Source organism: Drosophila mauritiana, chromosome 2R, assembly GCF_004382145.1.
Source record: "Drosophila mauritiana strain mau12 chromosome 2R, ASM438214v1, whole genome shotgun sequence".
NCBI lineage: Eukaryota > Metazoa > Arthropoda > Insecta > Diptera > Drosophilidae > Drosophila > Drosophila mauritiana.
In genome coordinates this window covers 12,741,248-12,767,839 of record NC_046668.1, presented here as the reverse complement: position 1 = coordinate 12,767,839, position 26,592 = coordinate 12,741,248, and the positions used below count along the sequence as shown (strand labels likewise).

The 26,592-nt window shown below is 44.1% G+C and overlaps 3 protein-coding genes across 6 annotated transcripts in view; 1 reads left to right on the top strand and 2 right to left on the bottom strand.

Annotated features, from left to right (window-relative positions):
* On the top strand, positions 1-1,499 carry LOC117136568. The gene is made up of 2 exons (XM_033297524.1): positions 1-154; positions 333-1,499. Exons 1-2 carry the CDS (start codon positions 92-94, stop codon positions 1,092-1,094), a joined length of 825 nt encoding a protein of 274 aa, XP_033153415.1. The 5' UTR covers positions 1-91; the 3' UTR covers positions 1,095-1,499.
* Positions 1,500-1,585: 86 nt separating this feature from the next.
* Positions 1,586-5,042, bottom strand: LOC117136567 (spermatogenesis-associated protein 20). Its single transcript, XM_033297522.1, has 5 exons — positions 4,743-5,042; positions 4,544-4,681; positions 2,781-4,247; positions 2,518-2,723; positions 1,586-2,455 (listed from the first exon to the last, which is right to left on the bottom strand). The coding sequence occupies exons 1-5, from the start codon at positions 4,892-4,894 to the stop codon at positions 1,992-1,994; spliced, it is 2,427 nt and encodes an 808-aa protein (XP_033153413.1). The 5' UTR covers positions 4,895-5,042; the 3' UTR covers positions 1,586-1,991.
* Positions 5,043-5,477: 435 nt separating this feature from the next.
* The window catches only part of LOC117135411 (protein Shroom), a 46,014-nt gene continuing 24,899 nt past the window's right edge, over positions 5,478-26,592 (bottom strand). For 2 of the 4 annotated variants that reach the window (XM_033295559.1, XM_033295560.1), the window contains exons 8-10: positions 6,434-7,883; positions 6,113-6,370; positions 5,478-6,048 (exon numbers count right to left, since the gene is read on the bottom strand). In XM_033295559.1, coding sequence (XP_033151450.1) covers positions 5,785-6,048; positions 6,113-6,370; positions 6,434-7,883 — 1,972 coding nt within the window. In that variant the 3' untranslated portion in view covers positions 5,478-5,784. Of the gene's footprint in view, positions 6,049-6,112; positions 6,371-6,433; positions 7,884-14,925; positions 14,973-23,956; positions 24,490-26,592 lie in introns of those variants that run through there. The other 2 variants (XM_033295561.1, XM_033295562.1) reach the window with 2 other exon arrangements.

Genomic DNA, 26,592 nt, shown 5'->3' with positions numbered 1-26,592 from the left:
CGAAGTTCAACAGCCCGATAGGTGGAAGCAAATATCGATGACAGTCTTTATTTATATATTTCCTAATCAATATACCTGATATCAACAACTGATGCACAAAACACACCGTCTCACCACCGACAGCCAGTACATGGAAGTCGAAGGCTTGCTGCAGGTAAGTGGATGCGCTGCGTCCGCAGATGAATGAATCAATTTAATCCAGAGGCTGCTGCAACGCCCTTTCTTTTCGCCCCGTCGCACCACACACGACACCACTTTGCTCTTCGCTCTCCGCTCGCCACACTCCACCCACTCAAAAAACCTGGCCAAAAACCACGCACACACATGCACAGGCCATGGACATGCCCACCAGCCACGACCCGGAGGCGGAACTGGAACAGGAGTCCACGTCGCTGTGCCGCCTGAGCCGCTACAACGTGACCAACCTGTACGAAGGGCCGGCGGGCGGGGGTTCCTCATTGGCCTCGGGCCGCCAGCGTTGCTACACAATGCCGCATGTGCCACCGCCAGCGCCGCCCTCCACGCCCACTCTGCTGACCAGCGGGTGCGGCGGCAGCAGCAACTCCGTATCCGTCTCCATCTCGCCCACCTGCTCCCCTGGAAGCCATCCCTTGGATAGCCAAAGCTTGAGCCAGAGCCCCTTGAACCAGTTCATCTACGTAAAGAATGGCAAGAACCTGCGTCGCGAATCGCGCTGCGTCGACTCGGAGCTGTCCAAGTTATTTAACGTGGTGTCCATCACAAATCGCCTGACGTCTATTAAGAACCGCAGCAATTCCATTTCGAATTCCAGTGGAATACTCAATGCCTCGCGCACCATATCGAAGTTAAACGGGGCGACGGCCACCAAGATCTTTAAGATTAATCGGGATCCGAAGGAATTTCTGCGCGAAACGGACGAGGATTCTGTGTCGGCGCCGGAGTACGACGAGGAGGAGGAGGACACGCGCTTCCGTTTCTTTCGGCGTGCGCGCTTCTCGCGGAGGTACAGGAAATTTGCACGAAAGTTCGCCCGATTTGAGCATCATGAGCGCATGGAGACCATCGTGGATAGTTTCGATGCAGCAATGAGCTTCAATGATGCAGACACCTGAGAGGCGGAGGCCACGAAGAGGACGACGACGACAGCAACAGTTGAGGATGAGGCATGGCAGATGGTCGGCCAACCAATGTGATGAATGTGAATTTCAACTAAATTATTTTAATTGCTACAAACTACTATTATTACGATTATTATTACCGATTACCGAACTGTTCTCTCCATACGTTTAGTTTCCTTCTACGCCGATTGCCGTGGCCTTCGAGATCCCACCACTCTTGCATTTGATCGGGTTTGGTGGCGGATCGCGGACGCAGCGCAGGGCACGCATTTAGTTTAAAGCCTAGTTTTACGCCTACGCCTCTGGGGCGGAGCAGGTGCAGCCGACCACCGAATGGTTGATAGCTCCACGAACAGAACGATTCCAATAAATGCACAAAACGTGTTGTATTCAAGAAGAGAGACAACTCGACGTTAGTTTCAATTATGGTGTGATTTGAATTGTGCTTCCACTCGAACATTAACGATTATGATACGCATTGTATATGTTTTCAACCTGCTGGCTTTATTGACGTTGTATAAGGTTATTTCGGTTATTAGTCACTGTTAGCCTCGTTTTCTCGTTCAAATGGATGGGTATGATAGGTCTCAAACTGGAGAGAGCTCTTGAACCTTGCAGTTCAAAATCTACATAAGCTATACCATGAAAATAAGAAGAGGAGCCTTTGTACAACAACTTTAACCAACTCTAGACACTTAAGGAGCAATGCAGTCTCTCAGACTTAACAATGGAAGAAGCTGGAGTCGCAAGTCTATTGGGGTCTTTAATAACGGGCTCTTAACACTATGTAGTTCCGAGAACTGTTTTTTTTTTTTTGCTTTTGAAGCAAAACAATAACAATTAACTAACATCTAGAAGTTCTAAAAATACATTTTGAGTAAATTTCCGGATCTAATCACGTTTTGAGAAGAAATATGCCATTAGGTTATCCTCCAGCTGCTGCGGATCGGTAACTGGCATACGACAAGCTCGCTCGTGACAAATGTAAACCGTAGTTTTGCCGCCCACCATCTTAAACTTTGTCTGTAAGCGCTGATTGGAGGCTTCCTCTGGATTCGAGGGATCCACATGCACTATGATCATGCTTGGGATATAAAACTTGCGACAAATTTCCACGAATCGTTCGGTGTCTGGCGAATCCGGTCCCACCACTGCCACAAGATCCAGGCCGTTCTCGTGCATCAGCAGGGCGGACAACATCTCTGGGAGAGCGTGTCCGAAGGGCGATACGTCGGCAAAGAAATTCAGTAGTTTTCCGGCCTTCTGGAGATAGGCATCTTCGTCATAATAGTGGGCCAGTAGGACAAGATTGTGGGCGGATACACTGTTGCCACAAGGTTCGGCTCCATCGTGGTCTTAACGAAATTTAGGAAATTAGATGTTGTTAACGAATATACTTAAAAGCTATCCCACTCACCTTCCTTGAGTCGCACAATAACATTGGGAGCATCCTGCTGCGAGAAGAAATACGCTCCGTTTCGCTCGTCCCAGAAAAGCTTGTCCTGGGTGTCCTGCAACGCCTTTGCCCAATGCAATACATCTACGTCAAGTGTAGCTTTGTAATAGTCCAGCAAGCCCTTGATGAGGAACGCATAGTCATCAAGGAATCCATCGATTTGCGATCTGCAACGGGCAATATGTGAAATATCAAAACAATTTAGAAAGTAATTCAAAACTCACGCATTCTTCTCCAGAGTTTCATCACCCACGGCCACACCATAGCACGAACGGATGAGCAGCTTCTGTTCCGGATCATACATTTCCTTGCGAAGAAAATCGAGAAGTTCCTTTGCTGTCTGCATGTACAGCTCCCTGTTGGCGGAATAGCAATTGCCTAGCTTACAGAGTCCCGACAACACCAGACCGTTCCATGCGCATATGATCTTGGTGTCCAGGTGCGGACGCGGTCGCTTATCCCGGATAACGTGCAATATATCATTGGTTGTGGCCAGCAGCTTCTTAAATTGATCCGCCTCCAACTTAAAGTTAGCACAGGTGTCCTCCTCTGATCCTCGTACGATTAGAATGTTCTTGCCAGTGAGATGGCCATGGGGATCGCTGTAGGTTGGAACATTTCCCGGTGGCTTAAGATCGTAGTGGTAAGCATATATCTCAAAAGCCCGCTCGGGCGTAATGTCGTCAAAACGCTGCGCCTGATCCTTGAATGCAGCTTGAATTTCGTCCCAGGTCCAAGCGTAAAATGCTCCCTCTACCTTTACTTTATCTTCGTGGGTAGGCAGAGAGTCCGCATCCTCACCAGCATAGAATCCACCTAAAGGATGACGTAGGTCCTTAATCAAGTACTTGTAGATTTTATCCGCATAGCCCAAATATATTTCGTCCCTGGTCACTTTGTAGGCATTGGTAAAGGCCACCATTAGTTGACCCTGATCATAGAGCATCTTCTCAAAGTGGACGTTGTGCCAATCCTGAGTGGTGGCGTAGCGAGCAAAGCCGCCAAAAATGTGGTCATGTATACCACCCTTTCCAATTTGAGTTAGTGTTTCAATCACCATGTCCAGAACATCCGGATCCTTGGTGACGAGATAGCCGTGGAAAAGAAAGTTGAGACGCGGCACCTCCGGAAACTTGGGCTCTGAGCCAAATCCTCCATGGGTCTGATCGAATCGCTGCCTATGGACGTTGATGGCTTCACTCAGCTTTTCAATAGCACTTCCAGCTCCAAATGCCGCTTCTGGCACAGCAGAAGCGTCCTGGTTCTTTTGTAAAGCAGAGAGCAATGAGGATCCAGTTGAAAGAAGGGACTCCTTGTCGGTTTCCCACTTTCTAGCAATGGATTTGAGAACAGCGTTAAATGAGGGCATTCCATAACGGGATTTGGGTGGGAAGTAAGTTCCCGCCACCAGTGGAGCCAAATTGGGTGTTAACCACACACTCATCGGCCAACCACCACTGCCCTTGGACATCAGTAGGAACTGCATGTATATCTTGTCGATGTCCGGTCGCTCTTCCCGATCCACCTTGATGTTTACAAAGTTTTCGTTCATTATCGCAGCCGTTTCGGGGCTCTCAAACGATTCGTGCTCCATTACATGGCACCAGTGACAGGTGGAGTAGCCCACTGACAAAAAAATTAGTTTGTTCTCGCTGCGGGCTTTCTCGAAAGCCTCCTCGCCCCATGGGTACCTGCAAAGGGTCAAATGGAAATTTAAAATCGTCGATATATATATTTAGATTAAGACCACATAACACGTTTATATAATAACCAAGGGACGCGACTTATCAGTAAGTAAAGTAATTTAAAATGTAAATCATAGGTAACCAAACCAGTTATAAAGACGGGGGCTAAACACGCCTTTATTATTGTTTTCATTACCATTTCTGAAGTGCTTGTGCTTTTTATCAACCTTATCTCTTATCACACGTGATTTAAGACGGAATAACACCCACGCACTTCGAATTCTCAGTCCTTTGCTACTCACCAGTCCACTGGATTGTAGGCATGCTGCAAGAGATACGGCGACTTGGAGGCGACCAAGCGGTTGCCCTGCTTGGCGGGTTCCTCTTTGGACACTTCCTTGGATGCTTCTCCTCCGGTGGCCATTGTGCGGAATTTCTGGCTGCGTTACGCGCACAAAAATGATATCAAAACAGGTGGTTGATAGGACGCACAAGACTTACTTGCTCACAGGGCGACTACGACAACTGTTGTGTAGGAGTCGTAGGTTCCGACGGACCGATTCGGATTCGGATTGCGATGTATCTGCTTGGAGTTTCAAGGTCGTTTGCAGGGAGCTTCGTATCCTGGGGAGGAGCGGCCTGACCCTGAACATAGCAAACGAATCGGGATTCTCGGGGCTTGCGCTGTGCTTTCACTCGACCTCGTCCAATGCCAACAAAAGTGCAACGTGTGCAAACGACGCGAATTGACCAATGTTTTTAATATTGTTTAGCATATCGGCATAGGGCTGGCACCGAATGCGATGGTTTTCGATATTATCGGGTAGTCAAATTCGAGCGAAACCGATTTTTCAGCGCACTTATCGATTATTTTGAATTTAAACTAAATGTAATAAATTTATTTTTTTAATTTATTTTAAATAATTACTAAAGATATATTCCATTTTTGGCCCCGAAATTTCGTTTTTCATTTAATATTTAGAATTGATTTCGGAGTAACTATAACTGACTTTATAATGTGGAATGTATGACTACTTTAAAATTAATTCAAATTTCCAGCTTTTGGTTAATGAGCCAGGAAATTATAGCTATTTTAAACTTTATTAACACACCGAGTTAATGATGTAAAAACCCGGAAGTCAATCGTGGGAATCCCAATAAAGAGTACTGAAGACCAGAGTTTTGTAGCCTACTTTCAGGCTGTTCCACCAATCAGCTTAATTAAAAAAATCCAGCTTAAAAGTTTTCATACTTTTATTAATGCATACGGTATATCTTTGTTTTGATAATTATGTAGAAAATGCTTACACCTATGCGGCCGATATATAGAATAATTAACCTACTAGCTAGTTGAAAATCACAAATGAACATACAATATTTATACATTATAGTGTGGGTGTGGTAATTAAGCACATCGTTTTAAACTAATACACATTGCGGACTATACTGGCCGATCCTGCGGACTCTCTCGATCGGCTCTCAACTTTGAGTTGACAGCAGGGAGAATCGAATCGCTCCAGTTGCCCATTAGCTGGTGGCCAGGCTAACAATCGCTTTGGACTAGCGCATCGCTGAGGGAGCTAAGCTGCTCCTCGCTGCCCTTGATCCTTACGGCCAGGTCGCGTGCATCGGCGATCAGCTTGGCCTTCATGTTGATGAAGTAGTCGTAGTCGGCGCACATGTCTGCGCTGAGGTTCTTGCCCAGTAATCCGGCGATGCTGACTCCACGTCGTTCTATGTCCGATTTGAGGCGCTGCGCCTCCTCCAGCTGCTCGTACAGCAGATCCCGCTTCGATTCCAGCGCGCCCTAAATGGTATAAATCAGTATTGATTAGTAAATTGTATCCTTTTGAATTCTTGAGAAAACCCACCTTTTCCTGCTGGCGCGTTTCCAGACTGCTTTCAGTTTGGGCCAAACGCTCGGAAAGCGACAGGAGTAAACTGGTTATGTTGCCCACGGCGTCGACGTGGGTACGGAACTTGGAGGCTTCGCTGGGTCGAACCTTCTCCGCCAGCTTGGCGAAGAGATCCTGGCCTAGTCTGTCATTGGCCGAGCACTCCTCGCTGATCGTCTGCTGCTCGCGTTTCAGGGAGACAATTTTTTGGTTCAAATGCTTGATGAGCTCATCCTAAAAGGAAAATGTTTGGCTTAAGAAATGCAGAATAATTTACTAACTCTGTGGCATACGTACCATCTTTTGCTTGATTAAATTCGTCGGTTCCTCGCTCGGCTCTGCCAGCTGCAGCTCCACACTGACCACTCGGATCTCGGCGGACGACGTGATGGACTTCATCCGCATCAACGTGGAGGTGCCAACATCGCGCTTGGCCAAGCGCAGTGGCACATCCGGATTGTACAGATTGCTAACGTATTGCGAGGTGGGCTTGCAGATCTTTGGTGTGAGGATGTCGGCGATCTTGTCACCTGGCGGTAGGAGCTTCACCAGCTCCCGGCTCATCTGCTCGTAGTCCAGCTCGATGGGCTGGCGCTGTCGGGGCTGCAGAGTCGTTCTGGTCTGGTGCTCCTCGCGTGCCGCTTCGAGGTCCGTGTCCCTGTCCTCCAGCTCGTCCGTTTGGCAGGCCATATCCGTTGTGCTCGGCTTGGGATTAACCATCAGGACCAATTCGCTGCGCTGCATAAGCTGCAGCTCCTCGATCTCTGGCTGCTTGCCGGGCACATCGTTCTCCTCCTGTTCCTCCTCCGGTTCTAGTGGCGGTGGCGGACTGGGCGGCAGTGGTGGTGTCATCAGTGGTTCATTAGCAAAACTGGCAGTGGGACTGGTAATCAGTGGAGTGGTGTAGCCACCTAGTAGACTCGTATCACACAGGTGCGCCGACATCAGCACCGACTGCAGTTGGGTGATCTTTTCGATGTTCTCCCTGAGGGATTCCTGGCGGTTCATAGCGGGCTTGGGCGGTGTTGTCAACGGATTCGTGTTCAGGGTGGTGCTAATCACCTCGGCGCGGAAGATGTGCGCCTCAGGCTTAGGAATCGGTGTCGCTATAGGATTGATTGTGCACTCTAGGGAACTGGTGCTCAGACTGCAGTCCGAGTGCGAGGAGGCCGGCGAGAGGCGTGGCGGCGTGGGCGTCGGTGTTGGCGTCGGCGTGGGCGTGGCAGTGGGCAGCACCTCCTCCAGCGTCGTCTCGAGGTCATGGGCGGCCTGCTTGAGATCCACGTGGGACTGGGACATCGGCGGCATGGTCACCGCACTAGTGTGCTTCACATCGTACGACTGAGATCTCGTATATTGTTGCGGGGTCACGGGCTTCGGACTTTTGCCGTAACCTTGACCCAACACAGGAGTTGAATACCGCTGGCCGCCCCCATAGTAGGGGGGCGGGGCAACCGTCGGGGAGTTCCCAGTCAGATTGTTGTTGGAGCCATAGCGCAGGGTCACATTCGCATCGCCATTCGGCGATCCTGGCTGCAACTTTGGCTGCTGGTGGAGCTTAACGCCCAGCGGCAGGACATCCGGCAGATTGTTGGGCAGTTTTCCTGTGACCCCATAGCTGGGCTTCGAGTGGGCCACCAGGTCCTCATTGGAGGTCAGGGTGAGCTTGTAGATGCCATGGTCGGGATCAGTGTTGTTCAACTTCTCCAGACTCTGACGCGGCAAGTATGAGGCCTTGGAATTCGATCTGTAAGGATAGGAGAGCAAAGGATTTGTTAGTTGACATGGAATAGATCATAATCATAATCATTTAACATGTAATGCTATGTCGTAATATTTCTTTTTATGAAATTGCCATTTACTACAGTTCTTCGGTTAGTGGGCTTTGTACCCATACCTAGTTATCTAAAGGCGTTTTAGGAGTGCCCTCCTGGCTAAAAATGCCAGCTACCCTGGGTCATCCATGGGGTCATCGGCAGTAACCGCCACGACTTGGGGACAAGAGCCAAAAGCACCGAAAATATTACCCGAATCGCACGTCTCATTAATGCAAATGGGCGGCCATAATCTGGACAGATGCTAATTGAGTCCTCGAGAGGCGGAGGAGCAGGCGGCGGCGCAGGCGCAGCAGTTGCCATCGAAAGCCGATGCAATCTGGATCCCAAAGCACCCCCGCATATATTGTAAATTATTGTAATATGATGGCGAAAGCGACGAGCGATGGATGAAATTATTCTGTGCACGACGCGCGGAGACGACAGTTCGTCGTGTGTTAAGCTAAAAAGCTGATTTCCAAGACACAGGGCACAATAAGGCGGAATAAAAACGAAAGTGAAATGTTTACAGTGCAATTATAAAGAGTTTTATGTTTCAGTTTTTGAGTTTTGTGAAAAGCAAAAGTCAGAGTCGTTTTAGTGTGCAAGGCGTATGACGGAGCTACGTCCGCTTCCCCTTGACAAACTTTCAAAAGTGCTAAACTAATTTGTTATGTTTTTGTGTACCAATCATCTCGGCTCTTAAGTTGTAAAAGCCCCCCTTTTTTCTTTTTTTTTTTTGCTGGCTATTTCGAATTTTGGCGCATATCGTTCGGCTTGGCCACCCCCAGGTTGCCAAAAATCTTTATTGTTTCTGCATTATATACATACGTATATATGTATGCCCCACACATGATATGTAACCATACGTATTTCAATGGGGCTTCTTTGCATCTGAAGAAAGCCGTCGAAGAAATGTTGTCGCATTTGCATAAATTAAGAGCAGAGTGAAGAGCAGGGCTTACATCACATGCTAGCTAGACAAAACAGCTGTTGGACGTATGTTTGTAGTATCTTTGCCCAGTTAGCATTTGCATAAGCCACGGTCTTTTGTCTAGATCCCCGCTCACCCGCTCACCCGCTTCCCCTTTCTTCGCTTTCTTCGGAGAGCGAGAGATGGAACGAGATGGCTGGATGCTGCCATTTCGCTTTTCTTAATCACTTCCGCTGGCCTGTTGGGTAAGCCTCTCTTTTCCACTGCCAATTTGGCTAAGACAAAGGCAAGAAGCGATTGCATTAGCATAGCATTTGCATATCAGGCCGATGACATCACTTGAGCTAATTGAAAGCAGTTCCAACATAAGCCCAGAACATACACATTGCTTGCACTTACAGAAAGAAGAGCTAGATAGTAAAAGGGCTCCTATCTCTTGGATACCATCTTGTAATCTTGTGCCAACAGCCTAGATAAGACCTTGGAAAGCCGACCCTTGTAATCTCCCAGAATTCCTCAGCAAACCATCGGACTTACCAGACATAAGCTTATTAAATATACTCAACTTCGATGGGGCAAATGTAACAGCTTTATTATGATTCACTTCACAGATCGAAAATAACTCTGATTTTTTTGTTTTTTTTTAGATATTTTGCCCGCTAATATTGTATAATTCCCAATAATACGCGCGGCGGGTCCAAAAGACAATGACAAAAGAAAGGGTCAAAAGAAATGCTTCGGACACTGGGCTAAATACATTTCCATACAATTAACGCATATTTTATTTGTATACATTCGTATATTTGGCTATCTTTCCCTCTATTTGGCATTATTAAGCCGAGCGGGGCGTTCCATTTGGTTATGTGATGCAAATTATGAAAAATTTGATAAATTGCCCGGCCTTGCATAACTGTCGGCAATGTCGACAATGAAACTCTTCGTCTCTAGGGCTAAAAACAAATCGGATATGTATATATATATATATATACTTTGGATTGGCTAGCCGCCACCCGCCTGAAATGGGATAATTGGTGGGTTCAGTGGCTTTTGGGTGGTGTTGCCGATCCAGGTCTTGGTCAGTGGCCTTTTGCGTTGCGCATTGCGTATGCAACTGCAGCAGCGGCAACTGCAGCACTGGATGTTGCTGCTGCAACTGTTGCACTATAATTTTTGATCGGCAATATAACGAGCTGTTTGCCGCTGCTGCTGCTGGCTGGCTGACTAGTTTTCGTTGATAGTAAAAGTATTTTATTTAAATATGCCGACAACGACAACGCTGGCGACGCATGGAAATCACGTTTTTAACATCTCGTCGCCACATTGAAGCCAACCGAAAAAAAGCGAACAAATGTTGCTGCTGCTGCTGCTGCGGCTGCAGCGCTTGTTGTTGAAAACATAAACATCTCACAAGCCTGGCCGAAACCGAAACCAGAAAACGGGTTTGTCGGCACCGCATCGCACACATTTTCACTTGCCGCAAAATGACGTCAAGTCAACATACAAAATACAATATAAGAAGACCAAAAACAGAAAAAAAAGTAAAACAAAACAGATGGCCATCAGCGCAGTTAGCTTTCTTTGGGGAGAGGTCAGCACTGCGGCCAGAACAAATTGTCTGTGTTTTTTTTTTCACCGGTTTTCAGGCAGAGACAGCCACGCATCATCGTTCATCAAAGTATGCCATGAATTTCTCTCGGAAAACTCCGGGAAAAACAATGCAGCAGCAACAGTGAAAAAGAAAAGAAAAGTTCTCTTTCACTGAAAAATCTTAGCTAAGTGGTCATCTTTGTCTGGGAATGGTTAGGAAAAAGACTAACTTCTAAGCTTCTGGCGAAGAATCCCACAAGTGCCGCCTCAGATTTCCCCGCGCAACCTAAATCCGAATCGAAAACTTTTCCTCTCGAGCAATTTGTGCCTGTTCATCTGTTCATCTGCCTCGTGATCGGACTCCAATTGTGTGCCTCTCCGCTTGGTTTCTTGTTTTCTTTTCTAATGCCGCAGCTACTGTTGCTGCTTTTTCTGCTGCTGCTGCTGCTACTATACCATAATTATGATCCATTAATTCTGGCAGCAACGCCAACAATGATGGCTTGTGCAATATTTTTAATGTAAAATCGATTTAATGGCGCTTTTCGCTCGCGGCCCTCGAGCACCAAAAATAGATAGCTTGGGAAATGCAACAGCAGCCGTGGCAGCAGCAACAGCAACTGTGGCCGCAACAGATGATGCCTCCTGCTCTTGGCCCAGCCCAGCCCCATTGAAAGTGTCGAAAGTGGCCGGCCTGTCCCATTGAATCCGATGAAACGGGGTAATTAACTTGTGAGCTAAACGGCCGCAGCTCATCATAATTACAGCTAAAAAGATGCCTCCAACCAGGGGGCAGAACACGGCAGCAACATCTGCAACATAGCAGCAACACGAACACGGCAGCAACAGTAGTTGCAACTTGCAACCAACCGGCGGCTGGGGAAACATGTGTGCGCACTGGACTACGACAGTAACAAGCTTGTAAATAATTCAAGCCCCACTTCCCGCACTTTAAATGGTTACTTTGGATATTCGCCAAGTTGCGTTTGCATAAACAAATTATTCAGTCAAGTGCGGGCCTTTTGTCTGCTGGATGTTGATGATGGGGGATTGCAGAGGAAGTGGCAGATTGAATGGTGCACAATGAGAAAAGGTTGCCTATGTAGTTTATAGTTTAAGAAACAAATAGATTATTATAAGTCAAAAGTGATCTGTAGCATAGACCTTAGCTGTATTCTTCGTAAGATGATTATTCTTTAATAACACACATTATTGTTTAAACGAAGGCCAGTGTTGCTTTTATCCATCAAATAGTGGTCTTTCGATAGGATTTTTCTTGCAGTGTGAGTAGGGGCACGCTAATATCCGCGACACATCTGCCAATGACATTTTCACTCTCAGCCCACTTGGCATATAAACTGTACACACAGCGACCAACTTGTAGTGCCCTCGGGCGCATGCGCAACACGTCCGGCATGGCCGGATCAGCCGAAAGTTGGGGATATGGCGGGGATATGTATATGTATGTATGTTGGAGCGGGTTGTGGGGATTGGGGATGGCGACAAGAGTTTGAGCCATTTGCGTTTTTTTCTGTGTTTTGTTTTAGATATTACACAAAAGCCGCTGTTCGTCGAATGCCAAAGTGTTGCGGCCATTGAAGGAACTGCCCTGAATACGGATTTCTCATTGTTTTTAGCCAACTAATTTCTGGCGAAAGATAATGGTCGAAAGAGCGCAGAGGCCAGCATTAACTTGTTGGCCAAGATCCGGCGGCGGAGAAATGAAATGGAAAGAAAAGTACTGCAAAGAAAAGTAAAGAAACGAAACGAAAAGAAAAGCATGCGAAGCGGCTCTTAATTTCTTAATAACAGAAAAATTTCTCAGCCGCAACTACAAAAAAAGACAGAGAGAGAGAGAGTGCGATGGAATTCTGAAAACGTTTAAGCCGGAGAACTTCCTTGGTTACACCATAAACTTTAGTTAGGGTCTTGTCATGAACCTTCATTAGCCGTTAATTGTGGGCTTTATGATGCGGTAAATTTGCCAGCAAATAGCAGTGATGCTATGAAATGATGTCACCTGTGCAGAACTGCAATTTCATAGGGAAGCAGCTGGTGAGATCACCAGGAACTGCGGATACAGATACACGGAACGTGCCGCACAGATACAGATACTCGTACTTTCAAGTACGCTTGTTTCTTGTTTTTCGGAACGAAAGTGAGAGATTGATGAATGGTCTCTTGCGTTTATGTTTCGGACCATTTAATTGCGAGTGTGACCTTTAGCATATATACATATATATATCACTATGTTTATAAGCCATAATGATCGCAGATTGGAGAGAATAAGCAATGATCATCGTTGTCGTAAGGCAGAACAAAGGGAATCCAAATCAAGGTTAATCCAATGAAATCGAACCGAAACTCCGCGTAATTAATGCATTGGCGAGCATGGTGAACACTATATGATATTTGCATCAATCAGCAATTATTTATGCAAATTCTCTGCGGATTGTGTGAGAAGTTGAGGCGAAAAGTTTAGATATTCTCACGCTGTGCTGCTAAAACCGTTTCGGAATCGATTGATCGATTTCTGATGGCAATATAGATAGCTGTTTATAGGTTTGTAAGAACTGCCCCTGCACTTTGATCGTGTTTAGCATGTCACGCGCCTGTCAACCCAAAAAAAAGCACAAAATAATTAAACAAACAAAGAGGTTCTCTAAACCCTGACGTCACAAGGTTAAGCCTCAGAATTTTCAGAGCCTCAGAACTTGGCTTGATGAATGAGTGCAGAAAAACAATGACAATGATGGAATTTAGCCGTATTTTTACAAGGTCACTCCTATTAGGCTGCAAAATGTCAAAAAACAGAAAGACGCCCAGATAAACCTTGCCAACTCATCCGAGGTTTTGTTATTATTTCTTTTTTTGAGCCCGGCCCTTTTGTCTTTTAGAGAGATCTTCGGCTCGAGCATTGCCAAAAGTGTTCTTTGTTATTCTTGGCCTTTTTTGGGGCGGCGGCAATTTGCGTCGCTAACGACTGGCCAAAGCTGAGGATTTGTGGAGCGGAACACCCAATTCACAGGCCCGATTCAATTTCCATTCCAATTCCGAATCCACTACCAAACCTCAGCCCATACCCATAACCCAAGCCGCACTAAACCGAAACCCAAACCCAATCCAACCCACGCCCACACGATCTCCAGTTGCCAGTGGCCGGGTTGTTTACAAAACCTTGGACGTGGCGATCTCGAGCGTTGCCCCATGGACTGTTCAGCTGGCCGCTGGATGAGTGGCACTCCTAGCTTTTGCGTCTGGGGATAAGACAAAGCTGCATGAGAGTAAAGTACGGAAAATAATATAAAATAAAATAGCTGGTGGAATACAGAAATACATCCGCGTATTGTTTTGCCTTAGCATACCATCTTAGCGAACCATCGCTGCAGTTAGGCGCTTTTGATAATTAACGGTTTATTGATAAAAGATCCCCAAACTCATCGCGATGCTCTTTCCCCTAATGATGATGATCGCCATGATGATGATGATGATGATGGTCTCGTGTGGCTTTAATGGGCGTTTTCGACTGACTCGCTATCGTCATAAACATAATTCTTCACTGACTCTCTGCTTTTTTTTGGTTTCTTTTTTTTTGGCAAAAACAAAGCGTGAAATTGACATTCGCCCCTCTGCGAAATGTTCAACGAACTCGGCATAAACATAATAATAATAATAATAAGCGAAAAGTCCGCGTGGCCACTTGTTGCAACATTGCAGCAATGCAGCAGTTGGGATGCCGCAGGACAGGAAGCATCCCCCGTCGCTTGGCTGTCGGTTTTTTGTCTTCCATTTTTATGTTGGGCCGGGCCCCAAAATTGGTTAAGGGGAAAAACAAAACTGAAAACTCAAAAATGAAGCCCCCCAAAACACATTTGGCATTCATTTGGCGTCGATCGCGTGCAGCGACAGGCAGTACACAGAGAGAAATAGATGTCATTTGTGAATAGAAAATGGGAACGTTTTAAAATAACATCCTTTTGAGGTCAGGAACTATTAACACAAAATATTTGAAGCCACTTCATTTGATATATGATAGATATACAGATGTTTGCCTTACTCCTTCCAGTTAACTTTCGTACCAAATTTTCTTTCTGTGCACAACTCCAGTCTGTGAATGCCAAGAGCAAATGAAAAACGCAATTATATGGCAAAACAAAAATAAAACCGAGCGAATATAACGAAAAACGAGATCTAGATTTGACGGCGGCGGCATGGATTGCGTTTTCAAGGTTGTTATGGGTATATTGCATTGCCCAAGTTGGCGCTGCAATTAAAAGCCATGCATATATGGCCAAGGAAACGAACGAATGAATCTCCTCACGCATTCCACCGCCGCCTATTTCCACCGCATGACGTCAGAGGAGGCGCTTTTCCCGCTGATGATGATTTTCTGCATAATGGGTTTTTTGTCTAGACGGTTTTTGCCATTTTCAATTTTCTGTTCAAATTTTTACCGAAAGTTGAGCCATTGAAACCACTGAGCCATTGTGCGCGTCGAGTTCAGAAACCCAGTCGATGGGCAAGATCAAAACAATTGAGCACGCGGCACTTTGTAAATCTGTATCTTTGTATCGCTGTATCTGAAAAGCGAATCGTTTGGGGCACGAACAAATTGCCACGCAAAATAAATCAAATAAACGGCCGAAAAATAAGACCGCGACAACGCGATTCATTGAACAAAACAAAACTGAAGGCTCTGGCAAAATGCGAAAATTTACATTCGGCGCGACAGAGAGAGGGCGATTGGAAATAGGTGTGCGACAGGGAGGGAAGGCGACAGACATAAAGCGATATGTGCCATCATCAAATTGAAAATAAACGAAAAACGTGAGACCCTATGGGCATGCTCAATACCCTTTGTTCCATCTATGGGTGTTCTAAAAATAATGAGATACGTGAAGGTGGAATCACATTATCATATATATTATAATGAATAGAACTCAGCAGATGATAGTATGATATGGAAATTGATGTTTATTGATACTGCATACTCATAGATTTATAAAAAATACTTGCTTAGCTATGAGCTAATTATAAATGCAGAAAAAATCGTAATGAGCAATATATGAACATATAATGGAAGATATATCAAATAAATATGCATAGAACCCTTTATAGCAGGGTATAATTCGCTATCACAGCGATAAGGCAATTTAATTTTCCATTAACCATGAGTCAGTGGGACAAGTCCTCGTAGAGAACCCGAACCTGTTGGGAACTAACACCCCCACCTTCTAGAACGCATTCCATTCAGAACTGGGGAAAATGAGAGCGCCACTAGTTTAGTGACTAAAAATAAATGGCATAATTCAGCTAAACAATTTATTTGGCAACGATGACAGCGTCGCAATGGGATGGCTTCTGTTCGGATCGGATGAGATGAGATGGGATGGTGTGGCATGGCTATGGGATGAGTTTGCTGCTGGGATGTGGCGAACATGTGGCGAAGTTGACATCGGCGCCGTTCCATTTACACAGATTTCATTTGCTGCAGCTGATAAGCCAACAAATTAGATGCCAGCCTGACATATTGGCTACCATTTAGTGCGGCTGCTCTGATTTACACCGACCCAAAATGTGTGCATACATATATGATCTTAAGCATGTGCATATACATATCTTCGAGGAATGCAGATTTCTTTCTTATTTATCATGCGAAGAATTGAAATTTGTACGCTTGGCTTTGCATTTCATTTGCTTAAATTGCAAATTGGTTTGTTCGCGGAGCCAAGGGATTTGTATTTGGCCGCTTGCAACTTTGCCGGGCTGATTGAAAATTGTTTACCTTCTTCAACTTTCTTCTACTTCGGGCCCATCATCAGCATCTGCTCCTCCGCTGGTTTTCCCTGAAGAACGTGATCCGAAGGCCGCAAAAGGCCGCCAAGAGTCTCTGGATGGATCGTCGGATCGATCGATGCATATTTGTGGTCTTTGTTTTCTTTGTTGCCGGCTGGCTGGCTGGCTGAATTCGTCATGTGGTCGAGAGGAACAGCACAAAGCTTAGTTAACGCTTTTGTCAGGGGGGTTGGCAGGGGGTTGGCAGGGGGTTTGCAGGGGTTGGGAGTGAAATGCAATGACAGACTCTTGGCCTTGAGGCGGCGGCAAAATGGCAAAATGGCCACGTACGAAAGCAAAATCCCCAACTTGCACGCATAATAATGACCCTGGCTTATGGCTCCGGCAATTTTATGGAGTAGAATAGGGAATACATATGTTGGATGCCTATATATAACCCTCTGCTGATTGCATTTCATTTGCCTTCGCCGATTTGCATTTGTGGGAATCAATCACGACGTTGGCCAGCGCCTCAGACTTTGTCTAGACTTACGGACTTATTAGGCTGCACTTGCAGAAAATTCATAGCTCACTTGCTAAAGGTACCAGCTATAAGTGTTCAAAGGGTTAAAAATAGTATCTATCACTTAAAAGTATATATCTTATATAGGCTTTTCTGTTTATTTCCTATCTAATTGAGCCAAGACAACTTTATCAGAACTTCCTTTATCAGAAAATCCTTTAATTGCTTTATCAAAATGCCATGATTGCAACTAAACAAAGTTGTGCAGACCCTGAATCAAGATTTAATGGGTATTATAAGCTATATTGCTAGTTCCGATAATAATATAGAACTGTGTTTTTTCTCTCTCTGCAGGCAATGCAATGCCAAGTGCGCGTACATGTGATCATCTGCGTTATAAAACATGCAACTAGCAATAATGATTGAGCACAAGGCAGGCAACGACGATATATCTGGCTGGTTGACAATCAGTCAACGAACAGCTGACCATGGCCAGATACACAGATGATACACAGATACCTACATTATAGCCAGAGTCATGGGGGTAAATATAGAAATAGCTGCAACTAGCGTCTTGCATTTCAATTGTGGCCCAGAGATTCGGCTTTCACGCAATTTGCCGCCCGACTGATCGAGATATCTATATATATAGTATCTGCCAAAAATACGTAGATACTTTAATCTGCTCAAAACGAAAGTGAAAGCATTTAATATGCATAATGCACACGCATTTCTCCAGCTCTAATTTGATTTTTATGTATTTTGGGCCCAAGTGCGACGCACATTTCAATGATTTTTTCAAATTTGAAAGCATACCCAGCCGCCACAGATTCCCATTCCCAGACAGCCAAAATGACTGAGCTATCACATTTTCGGTGTCAATTTGAGTTCTATCATAAAACGTAATGGCTTTTTAAGTTTTCAGCCTGCGATCGTTATGATCGAAACAGAATTGGAGGCCTGTGGGTGTCGCTAATTGAATTTCAGATCAGCTCGCATTTTTTGGGGCCCATTTTAACGGCTCTTTGCGCCGCAGAACTGTCGCAAATGCGATCTACACGTACATATATGGCCATAAAAATCTTTAACAAACTTAAGTGTAAGTACACCCATCGAGCGAGTTCTCATTGCGCAACTGAGAAATTTATGCAGATTCTTTTTTTTGGAGTCCCTCTTCCTGGATACCCAGAATAATTGCAGGCACGTATTTTAGCCACGAAGTTCATTGACAGCGACAGTCATCGCCGCAAAGTCGACACGCCCGATTGCGCTGGACTGCGGTTATCGACTTGGGCATTAGCTTTGGCAATAGCCAAGTTAACACTGAGGCGAGCCTGCCAGGGCCACAGAAAGTTGTTAAAACCAAAAGCGCAATAAGCCAACTCGGATTTATATATAAGCAAAGATATTTCGCAATCTTGACTCAAAAACGGGAAGTTCCCCAAATTATTGACTATTGGAGTGGCATTTATGGCAAAGTTCTGGGAAAAGGTGATATTAAAGTGGTATTAACTAAAGTTAAAAAACTTGTACACTGATTAAATTCAAAGCAAGTTGTCTGTGCCGCAATAAATTCAAAGAAATTCGACTGATAAGATTTCTTTGAGTAAATATGATTATATATACTATAGGTTCTTTACAAGCATCATAAATCGAACAAGATAAGCCTTAAAATGTGCTATAAATGTTTAGGGATGCATTGTTCTTAAGTTTATAAACATTTGGCATACAAATCGAAAAAATGGATGGAATGTTTTCTCGCTGCACAATTAACCCAGTTTAATTTCATAGCCCACAAAGCAGGTATAATTAACGGCGTCAATTAAACGGATTATGCCCCATAAAAATCACCCAAAATAAAACGTGGTCTTGTCAAATTATTCCCACTTCTTGCTCTTTTTTTATTGTCCACTCCAAATAACCCAGCAAATGCCTCAAATTGCATATTTCACGAGCATTTCATTGCCCAAAAAACCTTCCCAGGCCGATGAGAAATTGTTGCGTTCAAAACTACATAAACATTGTATGTAAAAAATGTTAATTGCAATACGTTTGAGCCAACTTGCGGGCAGGCAAAAAACAGAAAACAGAAATCCAAAAAAACCAAATTAGGCAAACAATTTAAGCATGCGCTTCAAGCCGGGAAAACCAAGCCAAGTCCAAGTGCTGCTCCGATTTAAATTCGCTTTTCGGACTGCTCTTTTGGTTTTGACTTGCTTTTGGTAATGCTTTTTGGCTTTTGGTTTTTGGTTTTTGCGCATGTTTTGATTTTTATCATCTGGGTGGGCTTGGGTTTGGGTTGGTAGGTTGGTTGGTTGTTTGGTTGGTCGACTGCCCAGTGGTTTTCATTTGCTCATGACGCGCGTGACCCACTAAATAAAAAGGTTTTTTCTTTGTTTTTGTGTCAAAGCAATTTTCGTGCACGGCAGCAGACAACAAAATAATAAAATAAAACATAAATAAAATAAAAAACCCAAAACCAGAAAATCGAAGTGCCCCAAACCCTGCAGAGGAGTCTGTCAAAGATCCAATCGGGTTTCCACAGTAGCCACCGAATGAAGTAAAAAAAAACTGAAGCAGGAAGCCAGACTTATTTACCTTTTGGCCACTTTTCAGCTCATAATTATTAATTTTTAATTTTTTTTCTTTCTTATTTATGTGTGTGTTGGCCAGTATCTGATGTTACCATCTTCGGCTCGATCGTCTGGCGTCGTCGAGAAATTTTCGTGTTATAAAGTTAATTTGTGAAATTTTCAGTTGTTTCTTAATGATTATTTGCGTGGCTCTTTTTGGCCACGAATTCAGAAGGAAGTCGCTCGCAGCCGGAGGTTACTGGAGCGTTTAGTCTTAGCTTGTTTCTCCATTAATTTCGTGGCTAATTGAATCGACTGCGGTGGCCGCCATTGATTCGACCACGACTCTGACCTTGCGCCGAGGTGATATATAAATATGCTGGAGCCGCAAGCACATCCGTTGACCTGTGATCCCCCATCCTCTTCACGAAAGATGTATGCCAAATGTTCTTAACTCCACTCCAATCGGCTGAACCCATCTGCGTTGCCCCCACCTATATAGGAATATATATGTATATATATACATATATAGACTATATTTCCCTCATTTGTTTGACTTTTGCGGTACTTTGTCTGCCCGCTCGACTTGAACTTGTTGCCGCTGTCTGTTTTTTGTTTCTGTTATTCTTCTGGGGGAACCCGCAACTTTATCTTGCCCCTGTGCGCTGTACATACGTACATACATGTATGTGGAAGGGGCACCGTTGCTGTAATTATACCCTGCCCACATGCCACACTCTAAAATGGTCCCAAAACTGAAAGAATTAGGCCTAGATCAACAGGTGCACACTTTTTTCGTCTTTGTATACTTTCCTTATCGTTAATGACTTTAAGTAAAGTAGTAAAGTCTAACCCTTGAAAACATTTTGTAAACTCCACGATGACAACTTTCGGATTATAATAATCCTGAGAATATCCATGTTTTCCAAGACCCACTTCTCTGACATATCTTTCCAGAACATCAAGAGAGACAAAAATTCATAATCACTCAGCGCCATTTCAATTTCAAAAGTCAGCTTTCTACGCAGCTCCATTCTCTTCCCATCCATTTCACTTGACACTTCCGCCTTAATTGTAGAGCATTGCGCAGTCGCCTTTGTCAACCGGGAAACTCCTCCATTTGGCTTTGTCACTCTGCACTCATTTAGCTCCATTTGGCTTTTTGTTCTATATACAACATATAGGTATCTGTTTAAATACGTTCTGTATTCCCCGGGCTTTCATGCAGATATGTGGTTGGTTGTACTTGATGGTTGGCTGAGCCACTCTTTTTGTTTTCAGTTTTGCGTTCTGTTGCGACTGATGAGTAACAACGATCGCAATGCCCGTTCACTTTCAGATAAGTTGGGAAAGTAAGAATCTTGTATATAGAAAGAAAAACAAAAAAATGAATTACAATTGCAATCGTGCTTACTACGTAGGTAGCTTTTGTTTTACGTTTTTTTTCACCCAGCAATTTGTGGAGCGGCTCTTTGTAGTTCGAAGCTCCCTGGACTTTGACTTGGAACGGGCCCACCTGCGGCTAAATGTCGAATTCCCAGCTAACCAGTTGCTTCCAAAGTTCCAGAACAGGGCGATAATGGAGCGCTTTTCACGTGTCTATTGGTAACACCATTTCCAGGTCGTGGGCGACCCAGAAGCCCAGCAATTAGTACGCATTACACGTCGTATACGTAATCACAGAACCCCGACAATTGATCGTTGTTGGGGCAAACAACTCATTAGAGAAGCCAAGCCGATTAACCGATTTGTTCGGTTTTATGAGACCATCTAATTATCATAAATAGAGAATAGAGGGGGCCCGCCAGAAAACCGGATTGATTGATAGATTGTGAGATTCTTGAACCCTGCTGATTAAGAGATTCTCTTCATCGGGAAGCAGCTTCCCAAAACTCCGATAATCGGGCTTCCGTGAAAGTCTCGTATCGCCGATGTTATTCAAATTGTCAATTTGTCAGCGTTGATTAAAAAATGGCATTTTTATATGTTTTTATTAAGACTGAAATATGGCCGCGTGTACATTATTCGCATGCTCGTTGTTGTTGCCTCAATTGAAAGCATGTTAATTTATATACGCCAGTACAGTATATAAATTCGTGCGTATATTATTTGTTCAACTGTTGACGATCACTTAGCCATAAAAATAGTCGCAAAACACTACCAAAAGATGTGCGGCGACCTGAATTTCGAGAACAGAGGCCCATGAAAGCACCATAAATCTAATCAAAGCTGTGTAAAGAACAATCAAAACGCTGCTAATTGAAAAGTCTTGGCATTTGTCGCCGCCTGCCAGTATAATTAGCATTGAAGAAATCACAGATCCCGGTCTTTCGTAATGGAAACCACAAACAAATCAAGGCAGAAATTCAGAGCACAGAGCAGAGAACTCGATTTGATTGGTATTACAAGTTTTCCACGGCGAATCGATTGGCAATGAAAACAGACGCAATAAACATTTATTGTTTGATGTTTGCTCACCATTGAATGGCCCGTCGCAATAACAATAAACATTTAGCCCTGCGAATGGCACACACCACACACACCGCACACACACACTCTACAAACAAATCAAAGTTGGCCAGAAGGTCGAAGTAATTTCATGGATTTCACGGATCTCTTGGGAACAACAAGATCGATCGATAGATCGAACGAGCATTCTTGTCTCCGCTTTGATATTGTAAAAATGTTTATTGATTATTTCGGTTTACGGTTTCGTGTTTGTGTTGCAAAAGAAATTCAGAAATTCGCCGCTGTCGTCGCTGAGCTAACAAATTTTTACTCGTAGACAGCGAATTCTTTTGCCGGTCGTTTATTTCGAAATTCGTGCGGAGCGTCAATAAAAAACAAAAAAATACCAACGAACCAACACGGCACTGTTGAATATTATTTTATTTCTTTTTTTTATGCTAATGGCGTATACCCTCGACAAATTTGGGCATATGAGCTGTATGGGTTCTGTGATTTTTCCAGTTTCTTGCTGTTTAATAGAGTGCTTATGTTTGAGGCAAGTCCAATCCATTCGACTAAGTTAAATGTTAGACTTAATTACCGGCCAGACAAATATTGCATAACTAAAAACAACCTTAGCTTAAAGGTTTATTATTTCAACTGTTCAAAAACTGCTTCTTTAAGAAGGATGCATATGTATTATCCTTGTAGTTCGATTCTTAGAAAACCTTCTTTCAAAGTGAACCTTTTTTGTTTATATGAAGTGAGAGTTAAACTACAAGTGGTGTCCTCATTTTATTACATCCCTCGGGGGTTGTTGGCCTTTATAGTTGCCGGGGATACGGCGACCACTCCTAGGGGTGACCAATGAGCCAACCGAGCCAACCGAGCCACCAATCAACCACCAGCTGTTCCTTGGCCAAAACCGGTTCTAGCCGCTTCTGCCAACCCAAACAAAGGTCCTCACTGTTCTCATTCCAGCAAAAATAGCAAATAAAGCAAAAAAAAGAAATAAAATCGATAAGATCTGCGCACTGATAGCCGGCTTTCCATACAAAGTGTAAACCACCTACCACTTTTATGGTCCGAATGTCAATAGATCTCGTTATGAATTATGGCGAATGACGCGTGTCTCGGTCACACAGATACAAACGGAATTCAAATAGAAATAAACCATATATATATATATGAAATGGAGGCAGTGAGTCCGCAGACAATTTGCCATGGCAGCAGGTAAAGGTAAACTCCGGGGAGGAGGAGGAAACGTGCCGCAGTTTTGCACCTGCCGCCTACGTGGCTGTCAAAGGGAATGGCCATAATGCGGAGAAAGAAGTTGAGAGCGACAACAGCTGTGAAAATTTATCAGCTCGGGCTAAAGTTGTTAGAGCCTCGGACAAGTCAAAGATCCACACTGAGAGAAAATCTATGGAGTAAACAGATATGCCGAACTTATTTTTATTTGCACATACTATTTACTTTATATATGTGTATTTAATCAAGCAATTGTTATTCTAATTAGCTTGATAACTTAAATGTATCCAAGAGATACAATGCCAAAGTTTTCTCTGCGTGCAGACAGACAACAACTGTCGTCATTAGCGGAGACGTTAGGCATTGGGCATGCTAAATATGGTTTCACTGAAGTTAGCCGACAACGTCGCCACAAACTAGTACAACCAGGCAACAACTATAAGCGCAGATCAAAAGCCAGACGAACTGCAATGCAATGCAGTTTACAAACGAGCTTATCTTGGGAAAAAATAAAATACTCCGTTCGCTCGACGCGCGTTCTTATTAACAGTCGAGTTTTCATTTTCAAGCAGCTTAGTTGGCGTACAGATTAAATAAAAACTAACCATTGAGATTATGAGTTTTATAACTATAAATCGGTGCTATGATATCTGATTTATTGAACTGTACATTGCTGATCTTGTTCTCAAATACTTCCCAACACTAATTGCAAAACGAATCGAAATTATTTACTAGAATTTTGCCTAGAACAAATGCCACATTTTTTTGCTCTGTGCCAACAGCGCAGTTCCCAGCTCACCGAATTTCCTGATACTAGGCTGACTAATGGCAATCGTTAATAGCCGGCGTTATCAGCTGAGATCATAATAACTGACCAACTAACTTGGCTGGCAATTGAGTTGTGCGAATTTTTACCTTCTGATTCGAAACTTGCCGCCGAACACCATTTTCAAGTGGCAGACGGTATCCAGTATTGTGAAATCCAATTTGGTCGGGAAGAGCAGCTCACTAACTCACACACATACACACACGCGCGGCTTACGCGAAGATGCAAGATGAATCTATATCCGTATCTGTATCTTTTGATATATGTATGTATACCAATGGCAATTGCAAATGACAACAAAATAAACCGAAGTTTTGCGTGATATCTTGCTTCCTTTTGTCTGCCAGTTATTTGTGCAAATGCTATGCAGTTTCAGTTGGGCCAATACAACATTTGAACCCGAGCGCTGAACTTCCTTATTTTGGTTTTTGGCGATGAGGAAGTGGGGGCCGCGAAAAGCACATGGAATCGATACACATGCAGGCAAGTGTCACGAGAGTTTTACATTTTTAATTGCCCAAATTCGAGTAGCCAGCTTCCAAATCGCAATTGATTTATTTTCTCACACGCGTCAACTAGCGCGAACACGTCCGAACGCGTCAGACGTTTTCACCCGTTTGAAGTTGAAGTTGCGGCAACGTCATGATGGCCGCAAAAACACGGCAAACCAAACACAAAAGGCCTTAAACACACACTTTAAGAGAGAGCGCAATTTAAGAGAAGAGCAAGAATCTTGAAAAGAGAAATAATTCTGTTAAACTTAAAACGTAACATCTGATTAACATGCAGTTAACAGTTAACAGCAGTGTGCAGAGCAACTTGGCATACAAAATTAAAGCACAGTTTTAAGCGCTGGGCACTTAACATTGTACACTTAGCACTGCAACGCATAAAAGTAGGCAACGATTTGTTTGCACTGACAATTCCAAGGAACCTTGTAAACACCATAAAAGGTATTGTGATATTCCTGTTCTCCATACACATATGTATATATATTTCTCTAAACCACCATCTAGATTTAAGTCGGATTAAACAAGCTTTTTTATTATAGGTACTGCATCTGTCAGTACCAAGCCCCCAAGCCATTAAATTCAATCGCCTTTTGTTGGGCCCAACGGGCATGTTCTCATCGCCAATCTGTCGCTGCTGTTGCATCGTCATCGTCATCGGAGCAAAGTTCAATCGATCATTGTGTGCACTGTCGATATTTAGCTGTTGATAGCGAGCAGAAATTATGGCAAACACTTTGTTAAATGTGGCCAGCGAGTCAGCAAGCCAGAGAGACGGCTAACTGGCCTGAAAACCTGGCGACGTCGTCCAATCACGGCAACTGCATCGAAACAGTCGCGACTTGCGGCTGGATAAATTGAATTGTCTGGCTTGGCGTTTGCCATTATGTTGCGCTTGTTCCTTTTGCTGCCTTGGCAACACGGCGAATGAGTGATTTATAGCGCGCATACGACGCGTGGTCTGTGGTCGCAGCTCAATGCTGCAGTTAATTTGAAAATAATACAGCCAAGACCTAGCTGGAGTGTTGCCAAATGGCCAAAGAGGGAATTAATTCGGCAAATGCCTGCACTTTGCCGATTTTTTGGCCAACGGCTGTGCGAGGCGATAATTAGAGGCTGTCAAGAAAACATATGGCACACCTCTCAGGTTTCTATTTTTTTCTTTTTTTTGTTTTTTTGGCTCATGGCTGTTTTTTCGGCGATCTGCTCTAATTGAAGTCGTTTGAAAAGTGTCTGCAGGTGAGTAGTCGCGACTCGAGAAATGCAAGCGATGACTGCCCTTTGCTCCATTTCGCGCACGCCAAACTTTCAAAATGCAAATTAGCCACGTTCGCGGTGAACGGCATTTGAACCCCCAACCTGGCTAAAACGACAACGAAGCCTCTGACAAGCCCATTTACAAGTTGCCAGCCCGAAAACTTTGCCACAAATTGTGTCAATATTTGTCTCGTGCTGGATGCTGCTGCTGCAACAAATCGTGCCGCAAAGGTCTCCCCCGGTGTCAACTGAGCGCACCACCACATAAAAAGAGTCCAAAACAAAAAGCCTCAAATAAAAAGGAGCAGCGGAGAAAAAAACATGACAGCCCATAGAAATTATTGAGCATGGACACGGCACAGTGGGAGAAAATTAATTAAATGTGTGACTACATTGTTGCAGATTCAAATTGAATGGTTGGGTAACCAGTTAACGATTTATGTCGATCAGAAATATGGTTGTAAATGTGTTGCAATACATTGGGTTCAAACTGACAGAACTTTAAGTGGTAAAGTGTTAAGTTTTTTAGCAAATTTTATTACCTTCATTAGAATGCATTTTGTGAAATTTAATAGCAAATAACTTTTTTTCAATGACTCATATCAATGTATTTCAGTTTCCAACCACTGTGCAACTGTAGCTTGAACTCAATGTGCTCTGAGTTATCTAATGTACAGTGAATGCAAAAACTATGCGCTCGGTGCGCTAATGAACCGACCGGCGTTCATCTATCAATGTCATGCTTTTGGCCCGGCCAAGAATGGACCCTTTGTCCCGTTGGCCGGATAAATTTCGATTTTCAATTTGATTGGCTTTTACCAGCACAATCAGAACAAAGAACTGGGTTGGGGTGGGTGGTTCATTTGGGGGGAATCTCGGACACCTGGGGAGTGGTGCTGTGGTGCTACCCACACGCCAAGGAGCAAAACATAAATCGTTGTTTGGTTGACACATTTTTG